The sequence below is a fragment of the Xenopus tropicalis genome, chromosome 5, assembly GCF_000004195.4.
Source record: "Xenopus tropicalis strain Nigerian chromosome 5, UCB_Xtro_10.0, whole genome shotgun sequence".
Taxonomy (NCBI): Eukaryota; Metazoa; Chordata; class Amphibia; order Anura; family Pipidae; genus Xenopus; species Xenopus tropicalis.
Genome location: NC_030681.2, coordinates 42,258,466 through 42,281,565, shown reverse-complemented (window position 1 = coordinate 42,281,565; position 23,100 = coordinate 42,258,466). Strand labels below are relative to the sequence as shown.

General features: G+C 40.7%; 1 protein-coding gene across 1 annotated transcript; it reads right to left on the bottom strand.

The window, feature by feature from the left end:
- Positions 1–19,206: 19,206 nt before the first annotated feature.
- Positions 19,207–21,270, bottom strand: LOC100484994. The gene has a single exon (XM_012963804.3). It carries the CDS (start codon positions 21,144–21,146, stop codon positions 19,668–19,670), a length of 1,479 nt encoding a protein of 492 aa, XP_012819258.1. The 5' UTR covers positions 21,147–21,270; the 3' UTR covers positions 19,207–19,667.
- Positions 21,271–23,100: the final 1,830 nt, after the last annotated feature.

The window sequence follows — 23,100 nt, the reverse complement described above, 5'->3', positions numbered from 1 at the left end:
GTTGAGCTATCAGTAGTCTGGTAAATTTTAATTGGTTTAGAATGTTTTGAGGTTTCCATATAGGATATAGGTTGTGTTAATTTTATAATATGAGATTTCAGAAATTTGGTTGAGAACATAAAATACAGTTGGAAGTGAAAGAGATGGTTTAGTAGGAGATAAAATAATGTAATTGGCAAATATTGATATGTGGATGACATCTAATAGTTTCTGAAAAAAGTACAAACATTTGTGGTGACAAGGGGCAACCTTGACAGGTGCCATTTGATAAAGAAAAAAAGGAAGTAGTTTGTCCAGTAGTCCTAATACAGGTCGATGGGTTTCTATAGAGTTTTAAGATAGTCAGGTCTAGGATTTTGATGAAGCCATAACTAATTAAAAAGATTAAAATTGGTGTTACAGTGGGTGAAAAGGTTTTGTACAAATAATTAGAAAACCCGTCAGGTCCTGGAGCCTTGTTGTTTTTACCTAATTTTATAGTAGATGCCATCTCTTTTGAGGTAATTGGGGAGTTGAGAGCCTCGATTTGTTCTGTTATAAATAAAGGGAGGGTTATCTTAAATAAAAATTTAGCAATTTTAGGTTTTATGGGTTGCACAATAGATGGGTTATTCCTAAGGTTATATAACTCTGAATTTTAATAGTGAGAATTCTATCAGAAATTCTAACTTCCTTTACCTTTGTTATCCTCAGTATAGTTTAACTCTTTCAGTAACATGATCTGGTAAGCACTTTTTTCTATATTTAGAATATTAATTTCTTTTTTTAGAGCAGCTACATTTTGGGCTAGCTCCTCAGTTGGTTGTAATTTTTGTTGATTTGTGGCATAGATTTGTGGCAGAAAAGTACTTTAACTTTCAATTCTACTCTCACTTTCCCCCTCCCTTCTCACCATCTAATTGTGTAGCCAGTGCATGGGCCTGGGCAACTGGTCCCCCTTTCTGGCACATACACAAGATTTTGGGGTGATACAAACCTTGCCTTAATAACAGTGTCCACACAATGGCACCTGCCTATTTGATGTGATTGTGTAAGTCCAGGACTGAAGGAAATAAGATTTATATATCTTTTATATCATTTATATAGTGTAAGTGAAGTTTATTTTGCTTAACAAATAACAATAGAAAAGAATTTCAAATTATTTCTTAGGGTGACAGGTCCCCTTTAAGAACTTTGTTAATAAAGCTGACTTGCTGTGTATTTGGGGCATATCGATTAATCAGAGTGTAGATTCCAGTCACGTAAAGCAGTTCTTCTTCTGGTTTTTGAAAATCTTTAAAGGCCCCATTTCTATGAATAATTAAGCATACTAGAAAGCCTCAATGATACAGAATACCATGTTTCTGTAGCATTTCTGTTATTTTAGAGAACTCTCTCCTTAAAGCTATAGTATCAGCTGATAGATCTGCAAAAATATGGATATTAGTGTATTGCTCTGAAATGTTTCTTTCCACACTAAAAACTTGGAGTAAAAGTTCCTTAGTAATGTAGAAATGGACCCTGACTATAGTATCTCTGCGTCTGCTGCTGTACTTTTTGGCTTCAGTAGCCTATGTATTCTGTCAGCTCAGTAAACTGTGCCAGACAAGAGTGTAAGAAGGTCTGCACATAGGTTAGCAATTGGTCTTGTTTAACTTCCTCTGGAATGTGTCTTATCCTAAGATTGTTTCTCTGTGCACGTTCCTCTAAGTTTGCCAATTTTCCCTTTATTAAACGTATTTGCTCAGAATGTGAATAATGAAGTGAGTGTTGTATGAGTTAGAGATGTCCTCTGTTTTGGTTTCTAAGATATGTACTCATGCTTAGTTCTAAGAACTGACAAGTGCTACTGATATCTAACTGAAGAGTCTTAATTTCTGTTAACAGCAGTCGCATAGTTTTTTCAGTGATAGGTGCGGATGAAGACTCACCATCTGAGAGGCATTCTGGTTTAGATCCCTCAGTAAGCTGTACCAAAAGATTCTTCTCTGAAGTTTGTGCACCATCCATATTTGCTTGCATGCTGCCATTAGGCAGCTTGTTTTTCATCAAAAAAGTTTTGAGTTCCATCTGTGAGACTTTCTTTGCCAGTTTGGGAGACATAGTTACATAGTTACATAGTTACATAGGGTTGAAAAAAGACCAGTGGCCGTCAAGTTCAACCCATCCAAGTAAACCCAGCACACCTAACCCACACCTACCAATCTATACACTCACATACATAAACTATAAATACAACCACTAATACTAACTGTAGATATTAGTATCACAATAGCCTTGGATATTCTGATTGTTCAAGAACTCATCTAGGCCCCTCTTAAAGGCATTAACACAATCTGCCATTACCACATCACTAGGAAGGGCATTCTACAACCTCACTGCCCTCACTGTGAAAAACCACCTACGCTGCTTCAAATGGAAGCTCCGTTCCTCTAATCTAAAGGGGTGACCTCTGGTGCGCTGATCGTTTTTATGGGAAAAAAGAACATCCCCATCTGCCTATAATCCCCTCTAATGTACTTGTACAGAGTAATCATGTCCCCTCGCAAGCGCCACTTTTCCAGAGAAAACAACCCCAACCTCAACAGTCTCACCTCATAGTTTAAATCTTCCATCCCCTTAACCAGTTTAGTTGCAGTCTCTGCACTCTCTCCAGCTCATTAATATCCTTCTTAAGGACTGGAGCCATCAGGAAGGTGAGATTTGCATTTTCAGTGATAAGAGCAGCCACTTGTATTAGTGCAGAGCGTAGTTCTCGGGACAGAACTCTTCTCTATGCATCCTACTGGTTCAGCTTCATAGCCATGCCCCCCATGATAAAGAGTTTTTAATAAACTGGGCCAGTTACAGTGTAGCTGAGGGAGGATTAAATTATCTGTATTATTTGCAAATTGAATAATTACCATACCATAACTAAATAAAGTACACACAAGGACTCATTTAGAAGGAAAAGCTGCTCCTTGCACTTCTGCATTGTTGTACTTAGCACCACTTGGTCCATCCCTCGCTTAGGCAAAGGATCCCCCTACCCCCTCTGCTGTCTAACCAAAAATGACACGGAGGCTTCTTATGTTGGCAAAATCTGTGGAGGTCACATTTCTTTATTTAACAAAATCTTAAAAGACTAGGTGCACCCTGACCACCAGCTGCGGCTCCTATCTTAGCATAAAAACCATGGGCCCGCTGCCCATACCATAGCAAACAGCTATTTTTTGGGAGCAGGGATCATCAGGCAGAGCGCCCTCTGCCGACCGACCAATCTGTAGCCCATCCTCCTGCTCCCCATCATGTGCAATAATGGCGCTAACCCAGCCTCTCGCGTGACTCAGACAAGACCGTGCAGTCAAAGTCTGCTCCACACTCGTGACTACCCAAGGGTAGGCCTGCACTTCACTGAGAAACCACCGTTTTCCTGGAGCCGCTCTGCTGCCTCATACTTGGAGCCGCAGCTGTGCCATGGGAGCACCAACATGACCTACACAGATAATGGTACTCCAGAGGAAGGCGAAAAAATCAGGTGCCTTCAGCCAATTAGCAGCCTGATGAAAAATTCCTTCCTGACCCCTTCCAGGCGATCGGTCCGCAGGACCCTGGAGCACCTTCTTTCTTATATTTCTTTACACCTGGGCTGGGAGGGTGGGAGAAAGAAAAACAAGTTATCTGTTTGCAGGTATTGCTTTTCCCCTTTAAAAAGCCCTTTCCTCCCTTGCCCGCCCACTGCTCAGCCCCCGTCCCGCCCCTTCTTTTCCCGCCGTCAGGCCCCTTACTATTGTTCTATCCCCCACCCGAGGGAGGGGGGGGGCTGAGCCGAAACTGCTCCAATCCACATCCACACGGGGGAGGGGACACTGCCTAATCTCATCTCGGCCCTAGGCAGGCCTCCTTCTCTATTATGTGAATTGCACACAGCATGCCTATTAATGCAGGGAAACTCCAGAGTTAACTCCACCTCCAAAGGTGGTAGCTCCATGGTTCCAGGCCCAGACTGGCAATCTGTGGATTCTGGCAAATACCAGAGGGGCTGCTGTAAGATGCCATAGATAGTCACTATTTAGTGGGCAGGTGGGGGGCTGTTTGGGCCTCTGTGTAATGCCAGGGCTTATTTTGAACCCTAGTCCAGGCCTGCAGGGTTCCAACAGTGGCCTCCTTCAATCACTACAGTGACTTTCATCTAAAGAATTTGGCACAGACATCATTTTGAATCTAAGCTCCGGACGTGACAAAATTTAAATACCATATATTCACAACAACTGCATCCAATTTGTATCAAAGTGCAAGCTCAGTTAAATGCATTTTAATGCAATTGCACCAGGTATGACAGAACCACTATTATACTGGAATTGTGGGTAAAAACACTGCATTGTGGGTACAAAACATGCTGCACACTGCACAATGTGTCCGGTTAGGCTCATAAATGAGTCCTCATAAGTGATATCCTATTGACCATTCCATTAGCCATTTATGTACAGGTAAACATACATTTATTTTATACCACAGGTCTGCAATTTTCTGTTGGAAAATACTGTAATTACAATAGCTATTTAATTCAATAGCTCTGTTGAAAACTAGACAGTGACCTCTGTGTAGACAGGGTTATTAAAGAGTGTCTTATGTTCTTCTATAGATAAGACTGTTTAGTGAAATGAAATAATAGATCTCTTGGGTTTATCTATATGACATAGCACCACCACAGATATTGTGCGTGCCTTCACTTAACAGGCACATACTGCGCAAGTATTTCATTAAATGGCAGAGCCTTTTGGAAGTGACCTTTGTTCTGCCGCTCAGCAGGATGCAAAATTCTTCTTGCTTCTCACATTTTTCTTATGCGTTTACCTGCCATGACACTTTGCCTAAACACATTTAGAACTAAAAAGACTTGGGAAAGCAAGGCAGCTAGATCAGTTATTATAAGTATGTCAATTGTTTTCCTGTACAAGGAGCTTGGCTGTGCATTCCTGCCAAAAGAACAACTTCAGAAAGACAACTTTCTATCAGTACATTTATTATTCTTACATAATAAAAAGTTGGCTAGTGCCTAATTAGGAAATGTTTCTGCACGCTTGGTGTAAATGTTCGGATGTTTGCACATTATAAAGTGTGCCAGATTGCACCATAGCAACCCTGAAATGTTTCAGAGAGCCAGGACGGGAGTCATGCTTGTAGACTGATTCCCCAAACTATGGTATTTAGGGAAGCAATATTCACTTACAGGCATGAATAGAAAAGCTTTTATATGTGTCCCAAGGGCTGCTTGTTTATGTCCTCTGCCACCCCCCCCCCCCCCCATCCTCAGCCACAGTGCTTACCTTTCCTGTGCTGGAGAGAGTCCAGTGGGGGAGCATATCACCTCATAGCAGCAGCATCCCTGTCCAAGGTGGAGTCAGTGTTGGGAAAGACCTGTAATAGCTTGCTCTAGGAGTGTTTGCACTAATAAAAGTACCAAGTTTTGCATCAATGCAAGGCACCACTGTGAGAATCCACTAGAGCTGGGGACTAGTTCACCTTTAACTTAGTACTATATGGGTTGTTGGCAACACTAATGTCTGTGTAACGTCTTTACATTCACCTTTAAGTTAACGCTTAACATAATATGTTATCGTAGCAACTTTGCAGCTGGTCTTCATTGTTTATTTTTTATAGTTTAAGAATTATTTGCCTTCCTCTTTACTTATTTTTAGTGTTCAATTGGGGGTCACTGACCCTGGTAGTCAAAAATATTGTTCCGTGAGGCTACAGTTTTATTGTCATTGTTACTTTTTATTACTTATCTTCTGATTCGGTCCCTCCTCTATTCATATTCCTGTCTCTTGTCAAAACAATTGCCTGGTTGCTAAGGTAAATAAGCCCCTAGCAATGACAAATTACATTGTCTGAAGTATCTATAAAGTGATTGATGATTGTACCATCTGAACAGTACCTCCTAAGAGACTGTGTAGCATCCATAAAATAAAGAGACCACTGGCACCTAAGATATTTTAAAGATCAGATTTTAAAGATGTTTGTGATTCAGTGTGGATAACCCTTTCTCCTCTAGTACAGCATGGGTCCATCTGAGAAAAAGATTCCTATGTAATAGATGCTGTACCAGGAGTTGAAGGGAGTTGTGATTTGTCCAGCGAAGTGTGAGGTTTTACATTTAAAGGTAATACAGAAGCCACTGATTCGTTCTGAATCAGTTGAGGTGATTGGTGCTGCTGATAAATGAGCCACTTGTGTATTTGATTGCAAATGATTATTTTTATATTATTTTAAGTAATGTAATACCTAACTGGAGACAAATCTCCTCTTCAGCCATGTAGAATGTTAAAGGTGCACTAATGATTTTTAGGCTGTATTTTACTTGGCCTCTGGCTAAACAAGAAGGTCATACATAATGAATAGCCTGTGCAAGCATATGTGCCCTTTTAATGCATAACAGATGGGGTGGGCTACATTCATGGTGTGGAAGGTTAATGTAAGAATCAGCAGTCAGTTTTGTAAACATGTTTATTAGCAAGAAATAACAAGAACATTATTTTGTGTTTGCATAAAACAGATTCTATTCTTTCCTTAGATAAAAGATAAATAAAAGATAGATAATCATGTTTCAATTTTATAACAGAAATGAAGCTTTATGATATTATAATGACTGTGTGTATCTGGCTTATGGGATGCCAATTCCCTGAACTGTTTGCTTCCAGTGGTTTCTTTTTATGGGGAAACTTCCAACCAGAAACGCAGTGTGAGGGCCAAAGCAACCTTCGGAAAAACCATGATATAATTAAATATTGATATTAAATGGCAGCTTTCACCCATATTGTATCTTTAATATAGGGCACAATTCCCTGACGTTATCCCTGGAGATACTTAAGGGCAAAGGCACACATAGCAATACCAAGTGATTAGTAACTCCATCGGTAGGGAACAAAAACCCAGAATTGCTCCCCATTCATTTGTATTTGCACTCGTTGAAACATATAGTCACTCTCTGAGCAACCATCCCGACAGCTTTAAACACATGGATTAACTTGGATCTCAGACAGGGCTGTATTTCGTTCCAGTGCTGGCCTAGGCAATGAACCATGACAAACCCTTTCTACTTGCTGATTGGTGCATGTAGAAGACAGTCTGTGCCTGCGCCAATCATGTTAGAGTGGGGGTCATCCACTCCATCTCATCTCTGTTGCTGAATCTAGCCCCAAGTGTCTGGCAGTGGGCTGTGGGTATATTTATTTAAAAAAAAGACACAGTTACTTGTACAGGAGCTAAATTACCAAGTTGTAGTTGCCCAACCAGTTAGAAAATTAAGACCCGATTGGAAAATAAGTAAATCAGCCTTGACATGTTAAATGATTTTTAATGGGTTATATTGGCTAAAATAATATAAGCCACAATATTTTCTATTAGTTGATCCATTGTTGTAAATACTGGGATGGCATATGGGGCCTTTTTGGATAATGGGTCTTTTGAAAAAGAACAGCACTGTGCCTTGCGATTTCTAATAAACATTAAAATATTACAAAACCCAACAGGAGATGGTTTGTTTAAATGGGATGCAATGTGAGATTTCATTGCTGTATTTAAGAGCCTTCTGGATTACAGATCCCATACATTTTTTTAAAAAGTCAGATGTTTTCTGAATCCAGTAAATAATTTTCCATTATTTTTAATATGAATATAAAACTGTGTACAGTATTTGTAAAACTCTGCTTTGCCATCATGTCCCTTATCGAACCATTCTTTTTATTTTGTTTTAATCTAGAAGCCTGGAGACTTTAACAAATAATTGCACCTGGAATTTGCAGTTATGTTGAGCTAGGGGGAAATCGCTAAATTCACTTGCCAGGTGTGTAGTAGTGACGTGTGAAGTGACATGTTGTAGAAGTAAATGCAGATAAAATTGTTGCCTGGTTGTCAGGGTCACAGACTTAGGGGCTGATTTACTAAGACACGATTTCGAATCCGAATTGGAAAAATTCCGATTGGAAACGAACATTTTGCGACTTTTTCGCATTTTTTGCGATTTTTTTCGGCGTCTTTACGATTTTTGCGTAAAAACGCGAGTTTTTCGGCGTCTTTACGATTTTTGCGTAAAAACGCGAGTTTTTTGTAGCCATTATGAAAGTTGCGCAAAGTCACGATTTTTTCGTAGTGTTAACACTTGCGCGCAAAGTCGCGCCTTTTTCGTAGCGTTAAAACTTAAAAGGCGCGACTTTTCGCGCAAGTTTTAACGCTACGAAAAAATCGCGACTTTGCGCAACTTTCGTAACGGCTACGAAAAACTCGCGTTTTTACACAAAAATCGTAAAGACGCCGAAAAACTCGCGTTTTTACGCAAAAATCGTAAAGACGCCGAAAAAATCGCAAAATTACCAATCATTACGAAAAAAACGCTATCGGACGCATTCGGCCCGTTCGTGGGTTAGTAAATGTGCCCCTTAGTAACTTTAAGTAAACTTTTAGTATTTTATAGAATGCCCCATTCCTAGCAATTTTGCAGTTGGTTTTTATTATTATAATTATTTTTTTGTTTTGTCCCTGGCAACTTAAAACTATTGCTCTATGAGGCTACAATTTTATTGTTATCGATACTTTTTATTACATTTCTTTCTATGCAGGCCCTCTTCTATTCATATTCCCAACTCTTGTTCAAGTCACTGCCGGTTGCTAGGATAAATTGGACCCTAGCAACCAAATAGCTGCAGAAATACCAAATTGGAGATGTGCTAAACAAAAAGCTAAATAATTGAAAATCCATAAAAAAATAAAAAACATTTGCATATTGTCCCAGAATATCATTCTCTACATCATACTAAAAGTTAATTTAAAGGTGAAATATGCCTTGAAGTCTGCTAAAAACCATTTAAACATTAAGTAAACCTATTAGGGCTGTTTTGCCTCCTGTAAGGATTATATTATATCTTAGTTGGAATCAGGTACAAGGTACTGTTTTATAACTACCAAGAAAAAGAAACCATTTTGAAAACAAGTTATTTAATTAAAATGGAGTCTATGGAACATGGCCTTCCCGTAATTTAGATCTTTGGGGATAATGGGTATCCAGCTAATAGATCCTATACCTGTATTCATAGGTTTCCTTAAGATAATTCTTGTATTATTCCACAGGAGTGTTTGGGGGGGGGCTGATAAGGGCGTTTTCTAGTGGTCTCTGAGTACCCCACTAATACACCTGTATAATAAGGTGAAATGACTAGAAAAGTTAGGATTAGATTTAAGTTATGTTCAAGCTTTGAACATATTGGTTGCAGTCTGAAAGTCAAATTTCTTTATCTGCAATTTAATTAGGCTAATGCATATTGAAATGCCTACAACTGTATATTAGTGCTAGGAATTGTGTTGCTGGTTTAACTTTGGGCTAAAAATTAATATTATCTTAAAAATGGTCCCTGACTAAAGCACAGTAAGAGGGGGATACCCAAGCACAGCCCAGCAGTCACACAAGACAGGCTTTAGTTCCCTATCGGTCAGCCTAGCTGCTGATTGGTTCATATCCTACAGTGCAATGCACATTACCGCATTAGCCAAAAGCCCTGTGTGAACTTTCCCTTCCTGCTCGCCTATACTATGTTATATATTGCTTTAAGTTGTAAAAATGAAAATATTTTTTGTGCACAATAAAAAGATACTGTGGTGTTAGTTAAATATTATATTAATAGTGTCAATCTCTCAGTTTGCCCTGTTTAGCTCAATAAATAACAAAAAGGATAGAACCATCTCCTTTACATGTTTATATTTGACATACTGTATATGTCATTTATACATATTGATCAGTTTTTAGCAGTAAAAATTTTTTTTCTAAAATAAAATCTCAGAACTCTAGTATAGGATTTTATTTTTATTTTAAAATCTTTTTCTTTTTGTTTATCCCCAAGACCTTGTACTTAGCTTCTAAAGGCATATGATAATGTATATTGCATTACATTTATTGGCTTGGCAAAGTACATGTGATTGCACTTCCCTGACATCAAAATAATCCTATCAGGCAAGGCTGGGGAAGTTATAAAAGGATTTAGCTTTATCTTGTCTTATAATTGGCCTCTATTTCTATCATTTCACTTTGCAGCAGATGCCTGGAACATAATTACATGAATAACAAATGTTACAATGAAACTAATTGAATTTCCTTTAGACATTTCCTGTGTGAAGAAAAAAAAATGACATGTTGGGGGAGCAGATCTTCCTCAACAAATATGAAAATATTTTTTTTGTTGCATGTAATGATATTTTAAGTGTACAACTGTACATTTCCAGTGAACAAGTAATTTAATGATGCAAAGACTTGGACGCAGATTTATCAACTTTCGGATTTTAGTGGTTTTATGGGGTTATGTAATAAAAGGAAATAAGTGTGCCCAGGAGCAGAAACCCATAGCAACCAATCAGCAGGAAAAATTAACTGGTCTCCTGTTTAAAATCTATGGGCTACTACTATTGGGCAAACTTACCTTGCCTTTTATCACACATGGGGGTAATAAGTTTTTTTAAACTAATTTCCACAAAAACCACAGATGACTTCTCATTTATTAGAAGATCTGAATTGAAAAAGCACAAACGAATGTGGAACAAAAATGAACATTTTTTGTGTTTTTTACAACCCTGAAAACCTCTAAAACCACAAATTAAATAAAGATCTACATGACCTCAACAGCTTTTAGATGGTGTATTTTCATATATTGCATATTTTTAGTGCAAAAAAACACAAATCATGAAAACAATACGAATGTTAGTAAATGGCAGTGTAGTGGTTAGGACTAAAGTGAGGCACATGTCCTTCTCTGTTCTGGATATGGAACTAAAAGCACCTTATGAATGCAGGCATACGATAGTCAACTGAGACGAATCAGTAACTGGGAAGATCCAGACAGCGCATTGTGGCAACGCTTTACCCAAGCAGTCTGGTTTGTATATCCACAATGCCAATTTTCACAAAACCAAAACGCTTGTGATTACAATCAAAATTAGCTTGGAAATAGGAGCAATGTCCTGTGAGCTTATCTATGCCTTTGTATCATACAGATAGTACTGATAGCAGTCAATACCAGAGGCAGCAATTATCAATAATTTCACAGTGGGAGACAAGAGTCACCCATCTGTCACTGAAACGAAGAACACCCCCCTGTATAATTAGAGATATTCTGTTCTCATTCAGAATGGGACTGATTATCCGTGCTGTGACAATGGCCATGCCATACTGTAAATTGCAACAGCTACCAACAGAATAGACTGACTGCCTCTTGTCAAAGCTGTAATATCAGTTACTATTTAAAGGGGAATTCCCCCCCAAAAAATTGTGTTTTACATAATGAAAAAAATGTAATTCTACAAAACTTCCCCTATCCATTAATTAAAAATGTTTATTGGCTATTATCTATAAAGATCATTACTGTATAAAGCAGAATCTGTCTAGCTGCTGCTGTTAATATTTTCTGGACTCCTGGTTCTGACTCAGAAAACAATGTAGCAGTGACCTGGTGGAGAACTGACCTGCTAAACTATTTAAAAATTCAGAACTAGAGGCCAGAAAAGGATAAACAAAAACTTCTTTTAAATACTATTTTTATCTACAAATATCCTGAAAGTCATTTAATTGTTTTTATTAATGTATATTGGAAGGTTGTTCCAGTATGCAGAACAGCTCCAGCCATATATTTATATTTTAGTATTGATTCATTCATCTTGTATGAAAATTCTACTGATATATATGTGGAAATAGTGACCCCTTAAACCTTCTTTGTCTATTATGGAGGCAGCTGGAATAATGCAAGAAGTCCTTGCAGTGCTTGTGCATTCAGTGCACTCTAAACTGTTGTGCACCTTTTAATGATTTTCTTTTATTGTTTGGATGAGGCAGATTTATAAGTTTATGAAAGTTATGTGATAATCAGTAAACAGTAAATCCTCTTGTCTGATTCATGTGCAGAATAATGCTTGCCTTTTATACAAAGTGCAATGGTATGAATGGGCATCCCAGTCTGACTCACATTTATGGATAGAGACCATAGAGACCTGTAATTAATCGGGGCACTTGGGAGTGATATCTGGCCATCCACATGTCACCACTAAAATAAATAACTGACAAAATGGGTTGACAAGAACTGGCTCTGTGTGAGCTACCTTAAGCTTATTGAACTTGGCCTTTGTCTTTTGTTTTACAACTTATTTACATTTGCAGCAGCAAGTGTGGTCACACTTAGGGGTGTGTTTACTAAGGGGTATATTTATCATGCTAAAAAGTGGAGTGAGTGAAATATTAGCAAAGCTGCTATGAGCAACATCACTGGTAATGTTTTACTCACTTTTTACACAGCATGATAAATATACCCCTAAGACTAGAGGTAAATATCGCCCGTGATGTTGCACATAGCAACCAATCACCAACTAGATTTGATCAGTAACCTACAAGTTAGAAATCAAAGGCAACGATCTGATTGGTTGCTACAGTCAACATCACCTGTGATATTTATCTCCAATCTTAGTAAACACACCCCATAATTAGATTTAATTTAGAAGTATTGATGCTATTTACTAAAGTTACTTGCGTCCAAACACACTCCTCCCACTTCTGTATAGTTGTGATAAGTACTTTGTGCCTATCCAGTCAGTTCTAATCAATCTGTACAAGTGCACTTATTGACACGGAGGGACTCTGGAGCTACTGCCACCCTGTGTCAATAGGAGCAGCATACTGATACAAATAAATAAATGATACAACCGCAATTCTGACAAGTTTGGCCACAGTGTGTGTATAATTTATCAAAAATGTGGAGACAATTGTGCATTTTTAGCATTAGCTGCAATTCCAGAGGGTACAAATCCAAAAGTGGCTGCAGTAAAAACATGGTGATTTTGTAATTGGTAAATTGTAATTTTTACATAGCAGCTGCATTCTGATATGAGCCTATTTGTCTTTGTGAATTTCCTAGAGAGAAAATGGCAGGAATTATCTAAGAAAGGCAAATAGGCTTCTTAATGCAGTGAGAGAATGTTACAATAAAGATCTGTCACTTTTTCACTCCATTAAAAACATTTCTTTTCATTTTTACTTTGTGGCTCCTATCCCTTTAAGAACAGATACTGCCGTTAACCTGATATTCTCTTGAGTCTACTGATATCGTCCTCTTTTTTTGAAAACCATTTTGAAGTAATTATACCTTCAAAGGGATTCACATTCCCTACTGCAGTCTTTTCCACAGTGTGCCACCTGTCCTAGTTTATGCGGCACATCAAAGCCCAGCCATCATATGCTCATTATTAATGTGTGGAGACTCTGGAAGCCATGGTAAATCAAACATCTCTTAAAAGCAACACACACATCACTTTCAGCTTTTATTATATCATAAATAAAGAGTGGGATTTTTTTTGTTATAAATATATTTGCAGTAGCTGTGCTTACTGTCAGACAACTGTGACATAGAAGAAACTGGCGTAATTAAGAGAAAACAAATATTCCTGGTATAGCAACTTTATGCAGATCTTGTTGATGCAGGATTCTTATCAACCAGGAATCCCCCATGTTTCCTATGCAGTTTCTCCTGAGAAGGGAAAGTCTTTTATAAAGTAGAAAAACGACTAAGTCTATAAGGGCTTAAAGGGGTAGTTCACCTTTAAAGTGACAATATCCACCCCTTTTCAACATGATCTCAGTGAATAAGGCTTGGGCTACATATACTTTTTGCCTATTGTTTCTGTTTTTTTCTAAACAAGAATATGAAGCCAGTTTCACTTTAGCACTTCCTGTCACTTCCTGTCACTTCCTGATCCCACTGAACAGTGGAGGATCTGATGAAACCTGATGAGCTGCTCAAAGGCTGCTGCTTATTGAGAGGGTTTTGTTTCCTTAAAGAGATTCTGACACCAGAAATTATACCTTTTTTACATCTATCATAACATTGTCTTTGCATGAGCTTTATAATTTTGCCAAAAAAGTGTTTTCTGATGCTTTTCCATTACTTATCTGATCCCCCATGTTCTTCTATGAGGGGGCGGCCATATTTGTGCAGCAGAAGCCCATTAGCATTAGAAGCTATAACTGACAGGCTGAGAAGGGACAGTCAGGTTGGCAAAACAGTCAGGTTTAGGAACTTCAAGCAACAATTACTTACAAAACCAGCCCTAACAGTAAAAAAAGATCAACATGACCTATAGGCAACTTTTAATGTACATTCATAATTTGAAAAGTCATTTTTTTGTGTCAGTATCACTTTAAGGTAAAGAACCATGGACATATTTTAATGGTGTAGCCTTCCCAAACCAAAATTCATTGTAAGCTAAAACAGCACATCAATTTGTTGTCTGCTAAATGATATCTTCTAACTGGTTGCTTGTTTCAGATGCTTGTTTATTGTATAAATGCAGATTAAAAACCTATCACTGACCTGTCACATTATTAAGGACCCATCCCCTGCAGATATTCAGGCATTTTTGTGTATGAGCATTATAGCCACACCTTAGTAACGCTTCTTTCAGCAGCGCCAGAGGAATTACAGATTCATGTCGATGTGAGCAGCTGCTTGAATATAATCCAACTGGACCGCCTTGTTTTTCCCAATGTGTTTATTTATTTTTCTACTTTTATGCAACACTGACATATTCTACACTACTTTACAGAGATTGTTAATCGTTCACACCAGTCTATACCCCAGTTGAGCTTATAATTGAAGGTCTATATTACATTTACAGACACAATAGCAGTGCTGTAGCTATCAATGAAGCAGCCCCCCTGGGAGGCCCAGGGGACAGGGGTCTTAGACTGTGGGGTCTGCTTCTTCTATAACTGTATGGATCTCCTCTTCGTGGGCATCTCTCCAGTGAGCGGGCAGGGCGGGAAGCGAGGCATGCTATTGAGCAAGCAAGCAGGTGGGCAGGGGAGGTTGTGTTGAGTGCTAGGCCCCTCCCAAGATTTTTTTGTGGGAGGGCTCAGTGCTGAGTAGTTACACCACTGCAGTATGGTCAGTTTCATAAGAGACAATTAACTTTCCTGTGTATTTTTGGCGCGTAAGAAAACATTAGAGCCTATTAGAACCCAGAAAATAGAGCAGTACAGACTCTTCAGTATGTGGCTGGGAGCAGCAGGCACTGATCTGCTTCAGTAACAGAGCAGCAGCTACTTAAAGTGCAGTGAATATGCATAGGGTGGGCGGGACTTTGTGATGTCACAGGCAGTCCCTTCCTGCTCTGTTCATGCCCCTCCCTTCCCTTGTCTGCCTGCCTGCTATGATCGCTCCTCTCTCCCCCCCCCCCAGGCACTTAGCAGATAACAGATAAAACACTATTGTATTCTACAGAGCTTATCTGTTATCTGCTATGTAACCTGTGCCTTTTCTCCTTTTTTCCAGCTTAAATGGCTGCCCCCATGGCTACACAGCAGCTTATTATATATAAACTATAGTAGAGTTACTGTCGCAAACACACACCTTTTACCAGTGCAGAGCAACAGTACATTATATTTCATTTACTTTAAAACTCTTTAATTTTTTGGTGTTACTGTTCCTTTAAGTAAAGCATGTCAGTCAGTGCTGTGACCACTTCCTGTGGGAGACTGAAACGACACTCCCATCTTTCATTTAAAATGCTTTAAAAACATCTTTTTTTCTGCATCATTTCACATTTTGAGGGAGGATGAATATTATAACTGAATATATAAAATGTCTCCTTTAAATACAGACAGTGATGGGCTTAGGAGGAAAACAAATTACCTTGAGCAATAAGAATAATCTACTACATCACAATTGCACAAGGGTTTATGTTATAGAAATTAAACTTGTTATATGTTAGTGTTATGTCTATAGCAGTCACTCCTTAGCAGCCAGAGTGAGATAGGGATAATTATTCACAGGAAAGAACAGAGTTTGGCTCAGGTTTCACAAATAGCCATATCCAGTCATTCAACCTTATCAATGAATGAATGGATCTGTGCCCTACTCTGGGTGATTAGGGACCCTCTCACACCAGCTATTAAAGGAACAGTAACACCAAAAAATGAAAGTGTATAAAAGTAACTAAAATATAATGTGCTGCTGCCCTGCACTGGTAAAGGTTGTGTGTTTACTTCAGAAAGTCTACTATAATTTATATAAATAAGCTGCTATGTAGCCATGGAGGCAGCCATTCAAAGGAGAAAAGGCACAGGCACATAGCAGATAACAGATAAAACACTATTGTATTCTACAGAGCTTATCTGTTATCTGCTATGTAACCTGTGCCTTTTCTCCTTTTTTCCCAGCTTGAATGGCTGCCCCCGTGGCTACACAGCAGCTTATTTATATAAATTATAGTAGTGTTACTGTAGCAAACACACCAGTTTTACCAGTGCAGGGCAACAGTGCATTATATTTTTATTACTTTAAAGCTCTTTCATTTTTTGGTGTTACTGTTCCTTTAAGTTTGAATGCCTACTTTGGACTGTCTGTTGGTGCAAAGAGCCTACTTTAGCTTTAAGTTTCTTTGAGTCTGGAATGCCTTCTCGGCAGTGTCAGACTGGCCCCCCAGGATACCAGGAAAACTCCCGGTGGGCCCAGGTGTCAGTGGGCCCTCCTGCTCCTGACCATTTGGCCTGTTTCATGGTCATTCCCTATTTCTGAATGGGAAGAAAGAGGAGAAATAGATGGAAGAATAGATGCTAGCATGTAAATAAAAGAGACTAGGAGAATAAAGAGGTTGGGTGAGGAAAGGAAATAGTTTGGAAAGTGGGCCTAGGGTCTAAGGTTTTCTGGTGGGCCCCTGGGTTCCCAGTCCGACATTGCTTCTCGGGAAAGCTAAGGGTTCAAACAGGAGTATATAAGGGAGGGCCATGAAGCCTAGTCACTTAATATCTGCATTCATAGACCAACAGCGGGAACTGCTGGCAAGGCAATTTGTTTTAAAGATGAGGATGTCCCTTTAAGGAATTCTGCTGTTTCATTTTATAATGACATCTTATAAACAAATGTTAAGCCAAAATGTGTATAATGCATCAGTGAGAGGATAAGCCTTACATTCCGGTATATAATCCTTGAAATTCAGAATTCCTGTAAAGACTTTTAAAATGGAATGCAACCAATGTAAACCTTATATATCAATAATGCAGACTACGTGCTTTTGACAGAAAGATATTACAGTGCTGGTAAAACTATGACTTGCAATAATAGAGTGCAATGAGAAAAGACACACAACAATTCAGTCTAAATTCCCACAATGAAAGCAGCTGAGAGCGGTAGTCTTGCAGTGTCTATGCTAGATTCTTAAAGCAACACTGCTCAATAAAACCCCAGCACTGCAGGGCCAGTGGGGCAATCAATGCAAGAAGATATTTCAATGTGCATCTTGCCAATAAACAACAATATATACAACCTTTTAATGTAAATACTGCACTGTTATCCACAGGTTTTAGATAACACCAAGATAACTGGCATAGATCTGGTAGGCAATAGGAAAGTATTTTTCCCCTTTAAGAGATCCATTTCCCACCTACATATGTATATAAATCGTTGCCTATTACCATGGTCATCATGATCTATGACAAATACCCTGGTGTGTAATATAAAGTGTTAGTGTGTGTGAGGGGAGGGGTACATAATGAATTCATCTCTCCTTTTGCCCATTGTTAACATATGTTTTGCAAAGGCATTTGCACCTTAAAGGAACAGTAACACCAAATCCATTCAAGTTGGAAAAAAGCTTAAAAGGCACAGGTTACATAGCAGGTAACCAATAAGCTCTGTGGAATACAGTGGTGTTTTATAGAGCTTATCTGTTATCTGCTATGTAACCTGTACCATTTAGCCCTATTTCAACTTATATGGCTGCTTCATGGCTACACAGCAGCTTTGTTTACAAAATTCTTTACTTTTTGCATATCTTCATTCCACAAATGCATGTTACTACATACCTCCCATAGATCTTCCACCCAACGGCTGCACATCTATTACACAGGCATGTCTGGAAGAAGTCTGCTTTCCTGAGGGCCTTGGTTACAATGTTAAACAATGTTATACAAACACTATCAGTAAAATGGGAGGGAAGGAGTGAATATGGGAATGGTTATCTGTAGGGACAAAGACATTTTTGTATGCATATATACTTTACTACACTGTTATCAAGTCCCCAAGGAGTGAGCCCGCTTACACACTGAATGTGTTCAATTTCAGCCAAATCCCATTATTGCATCGTATGTGAAAAGGCTATGTTTTGGAAAGTGTATTAAAAATTCACGTTCGTCCCTGATGGCCTTGACTTTCCACCTCAGTTTATTATTTAAATCATTGGTTTTATTTCCGTTACATCATCGTTGTTCAGCGTTACAGCTGCAGCAATATTGTAACATTTTCATGTTTTAGCATTTGTGCTGGAAAGTAGAAACCCATTTTGCCATTGCAGTGTGCAATGTATCTGACAACTTTATACATACAAGCTAGGTCTGGTCTGGGCTACAAAATAGGCCCTGGCATTTCAAGGACACAGAGTCCCAAACTGCCTGTCACAACCTCAGGGCCGTGAGTTCCCAGACATAGGGCAGGACCCAAAGAGCAAACGGTTGGTATCACAGGATGAGGCGTTTATTGGAGAAATGGCAAGTAGCCATCAGCAGGTTTCCATAAGCCAGTAGGTGGTAGCCAGCCTGCACTCTTGTTCCTTAGGGAATAGGGAAATACACACAGTTGGGGGGAATCTTCTTGCCGCAGCTAAGGTAGATTCCAGGGGAACACAGGGGAGGGGGTCCTGCCGTAGCTAAGGTTACACCCCAGACAAAAGGCTCCTTGGAACTCTTGGCAGCCACCTTTGTAGCCAGAAAGGGAACAGCCCCTGTCGTAAAACCAAAACAGTATTTGGCTCCTTCTGCCAACCCAAAGGCAGCTTCCAGAGGGGCCAATCATAGCTAATCCCACTGGGCCTATGGGAAGCCACCTAGTGAGCATGCCCAGTTCAGTCTTTTGCATTTACTAGACAGAGCACTGCTCTCACAAGGGGTAACTATGTGTATTGTGTCACTATGGGGTCTGGCTCTGTGTGCCCTCACAATAGGGGCAATTACATGGGGAGGGCCAGACAGAGCCGGCTGGCTACACACAATACACACCTAGATGAGATTAACCTACACAATGCATCTGCTACAACAGGTAGGAGGGGGGCAGGGGGTACATTTCAGCATAAACAGAAATATCTCTTGGTTTCATCCAACTTATACAGTTGGTTATGTCACATTTCTCCCCCTTCCCAAATAGTGAGCCTGCTGGGGGCCTACACAGGTTCCCAGCAGCCTCACTAGCCAATTCCCATAAGGCAAAATATCCATAATAAGAAAGAAAAATGTTACTTTAGAGTCCTAATTTGTATCTGTCCCAGAGTTACTGTATTCTCTCCCCCTCCCAGACAGCCCTTAGTGGCTGGGCCCCTTACACACAGTAGGGGGCAGCAGTTGGTGCAGTTTCCCAAAGTCACTTAGCAAAAGTCTTTAGTTCCTTGGGGGGGGGGGGGGGCATATTGGCAAAACAGGAATAAAAAGATGGGGTGTAAACAGAACCCACAGGATCTAAGAGGGATATTTCAGGGCGGCCGTCATTAACCCTCTCTCCTCCATATGGGCAACCCTGTAATGTCACAGTTCTGGCCTCCGGGACAATAAAGGGGCCTTCCAGGGAGAAGGGAACAATCCCAGGTGGTACAGTCTGTATTCCCCCCCCAAGCAGTCAGGCCAAGGTGACTCATCTTCAAGTGACCCCAATGACCAGTGGACCCCAAAGAGTATTAGACAAATGTTTATCCCCCTGTCTTTTCTTTAATTCTAAGTTCCACCCAACCTCTCTCAAGGCCCCGGTCCCTGTAACATTACACAATGGGGGACCCCTCCATCTGGGAGATATTGTAGGGACAGCACGGGGACTCACCAGTGTTTTATTTCTCTGTGGGGTAATTCTCTGGCCTTGTTGTCTGCCAGAGGGGGTTTCCGGAACAACTGCCCTGGTTACACGTTGTGCTTTTCGGGTGCCCCTTACTCCATTCCCAGAACTGACTGCTCTGATAGACATTGGGGAATCCTGAGCAATGCTTTCCTCTTGGTCCTGTTCCTGGTCCTCTCCAGCCAGCAACAACTCAGGTAGTGGGGAATCCTCATCTCTTCCCTCCTTGGAGCTTTTTTCAAACTGAGCAGCTCCAGGCTCCACACAATTAGGGTTTTCACTCGGGGAGGCCTCAGCCTCTGCCAAGCCTTTAAAGTGGCAGCACCCACTCTCCGGTTCTGCCAGCCCAGGGGTAACACAACCACTGGACTCCATACAGACTGGGATTTCACTTGGGGAGGCCTCAGCCTCTGCCAAGCCTTTAAAGTGGCAGCACCCACTCTCCGGTTCTGCCAGCCCAGGGGCAACGCAATCCCTGAACTCCTCACAAACAGGGATTTCACTTGGGGAGGCCTCAGCCTCTGCCAAGCCTTTAAAGTGGCAGCACCCACTCTCCGGTTCTGCCAGCTCAGGGGTAACACAACCACTGAACTCCTCACAAACAGGGATTTCCCTTGGGGACCAAAATAAAGTTGTTTGGGAAGCTTTTTGTTCCTCCCCCACCCCGGCACTGACTGTACTGGGGTGTAAGTGAAAGTCTTTTGGACCTACAGTACCAAGACATGGCTGTGCCTGCTGAAAACCACAAAAAGATGGTGCACATACCCTCAGTGCTTCCTTGCGTTGGTTTTCCAATTCCTGGATACTTCCATACTCTTTTATCAATTCCAGTTCCTGATACACCAGGTCAGCAAGCCAGTCCCTCCGTTCCTCTGTATCATTCATTCCTATATAAAAGAAGCGCTGTGCATAGAGGGTATGGAATTCCCCCTCTGGGTTACCCACAAAGGTGCTATAGTCACAGAAATTCAGCCTCTCCCATTGGCCGTGCCATTCCGCCAAGCTACAGGGAAGCGGGAGCACTGTATAGGGACTGTGCCAATATCTCCCACCTGGTTGGTGCATGGTGCGCTGCAGAACATAGTACCCATCCTCCAGGTCTGCCTCTCCTGCCACTAACTGCCCTACTCCATATGCCAGACCCTCATCCCCAGATAGTCCCAGTGACTCACATCTCAGCCAGAACAGGGTCCTCTCTCTGGGATCAGTAGGGATCTCTGGAGTCCAGGAGTAATCCATGCAAGCGAAGAGATCCAATGGGTCAGCGTAGAATCCAGGTGGGGTGCTCATGGTGCCTTTTGGGTCCTGGGATCCTATCCCACCGCTGCCACCAAATTATGTCACAACCTCAGGGCCGTGAGTTCCCAGACATAGGGCAGGACCCAAAGAGCAAACGGTTGGTATCACAGGATGAGGCGTTTATTGGAGAAATGGCAAGTAGCCATCAGCAGGTTTCCATAAGCCAGTAGGTGGTAGCCAGCCTGCACTCTTGTTCCTTAGGGAATAGGGAAATACACACAGTTGGGGGGAATCTTCTTGCCGCAGCTAAGGTAGATTCCAGGGGAACACAGGGGAGGGGGTCCTGCCGTAGCTAAGGTTACACCCCAGACAAAAGGCTCCTTGGAACTCTTGGCAGCCACCTTTGTAGCCAGAAAGGGAACAGCCCCTGTCGTAAAACCAAAACAGGATTTGGCTCCTTCTGCCAACCCAAAGGCAGCTTCCAGAGGGGCCAATCATAGCTAATCCCACTGGGCCTATGGGAAGCCACCTAGTGAGCATGCCCAGTTCAGTCTTTTGCATTTACTAGACAGAGCACTGCTCTCACAAGGGGTAACTATGTGTATTGTGTCACTATGGGGTCTGGCTCTGTGTGCCCTCACAATAGGGGCAATTACATGGGGAGGGCCAGACAGAGCCGGCTGGCTACACACAATACACACCTAGATGAGATTAACCTACACAATGCATTTGCTACAACAGGTAGGAGGGGGGCAGGGGGTACATTTCAGCATAAACAGAAATATCTCTTGGTTTCATCCAACTTATACAGTTGGTTATGTCACACTGCCCCCCACCAGCCCAATGAATAGTGACTGTCTAGGGCATCTTACAGCAGCCCCTAAGTTTGCCGGTCTTCCTTATCCCATCACACAAGTGTATGTGCAGTTAAATGATATGAAAGGATGCAATGTTATGTGTTTCTACATACTCTTCCTATGTCAGTGCAATCAGATATTGGTATTTATCTGTGCTCTGCATAAGCCTTCCCCAGGTACTGTAAATGGCATTTAGAAAGGTTGGCTGTAGGGATTATTTTCTGTGGTCTCAGTACCAAGGTCGGTGGCATCCTACAGTGCAGTGCTGAACCGTTATAGTAATTATTACCTCCCTGTCAATTTGACTGAGTTTATTGGTATTGTTTATAATTTATAATGTAATATAAGATAGAAATACATTTGGAATGTTGTTGGTAATGTTGTTTTGGTTTTCTGTTTCTAGGTGTGCATGGTGTGATTTCATGGTGACACATCCAAATACACAAAGGGAAGATTGCTCAGAAAGTGGTTTCTGTATACACTTATAGGCCTATTTATTGTGCTGTGTAAAACAAAATTTGCTGAAAAAACTATGAAAAGCTATGTAAAATAAATGATGGTTTTCGCTGTTATTTAACGTAGATTCTGTAGGAAGAGAAAACGCATAAAAAATTATGCCGTTTTTTACGGGGCAAATGCCAAATTTTGTTTCCCTTTTTTACACAGCATTATAAATAAATAGGCCCCATAGTGTGCATCTGTTACTGGAGTGCTTGCCATTTGACTGAAGACTAAAGGTGGCCATACATGCGCAACTTAAAGCTGATGATGGACTGCATCAGCAGCTATCGGCCCATGTGTGGGGCCCTCCTACTGGCCTACCTGACCGATATCTGGCAAAAAATCTACCAGATGTTGATCAAGCAGGTTTATAATCCTGTTGGGGTAAGGAGTGCCTCAGCTCGTTGATGTGGTTATTGCCCTAATGGCCTAATGGCCTGCGTCCTGATTGCCCATGTCATGGTTGGCATATAACGGCAAGATCCTTGCCAAATGAGTGGATCTTTCAGTGTATGGCCAGCTTAGCTAGGGTTGCAATCTATTTTTTACTTTTATTAACAGCCTTTAGGTTTAGGGAGTGGGCACTGACCGCTTGGGGTGAGAAAATGGGCACTTGAATTTGAATGTTAATGAATCTGCCCCTTACT

Bases quoted from the DNA above. Each gene is read 5' to 3' on its own strand.
- LOC100484994 (XM_012963804.3), bottom strand. From the start codon at position 21,146: ATGAGCACCCCACCTGGATTCTACGCTGACCCATTGGATCTCTTCGCT.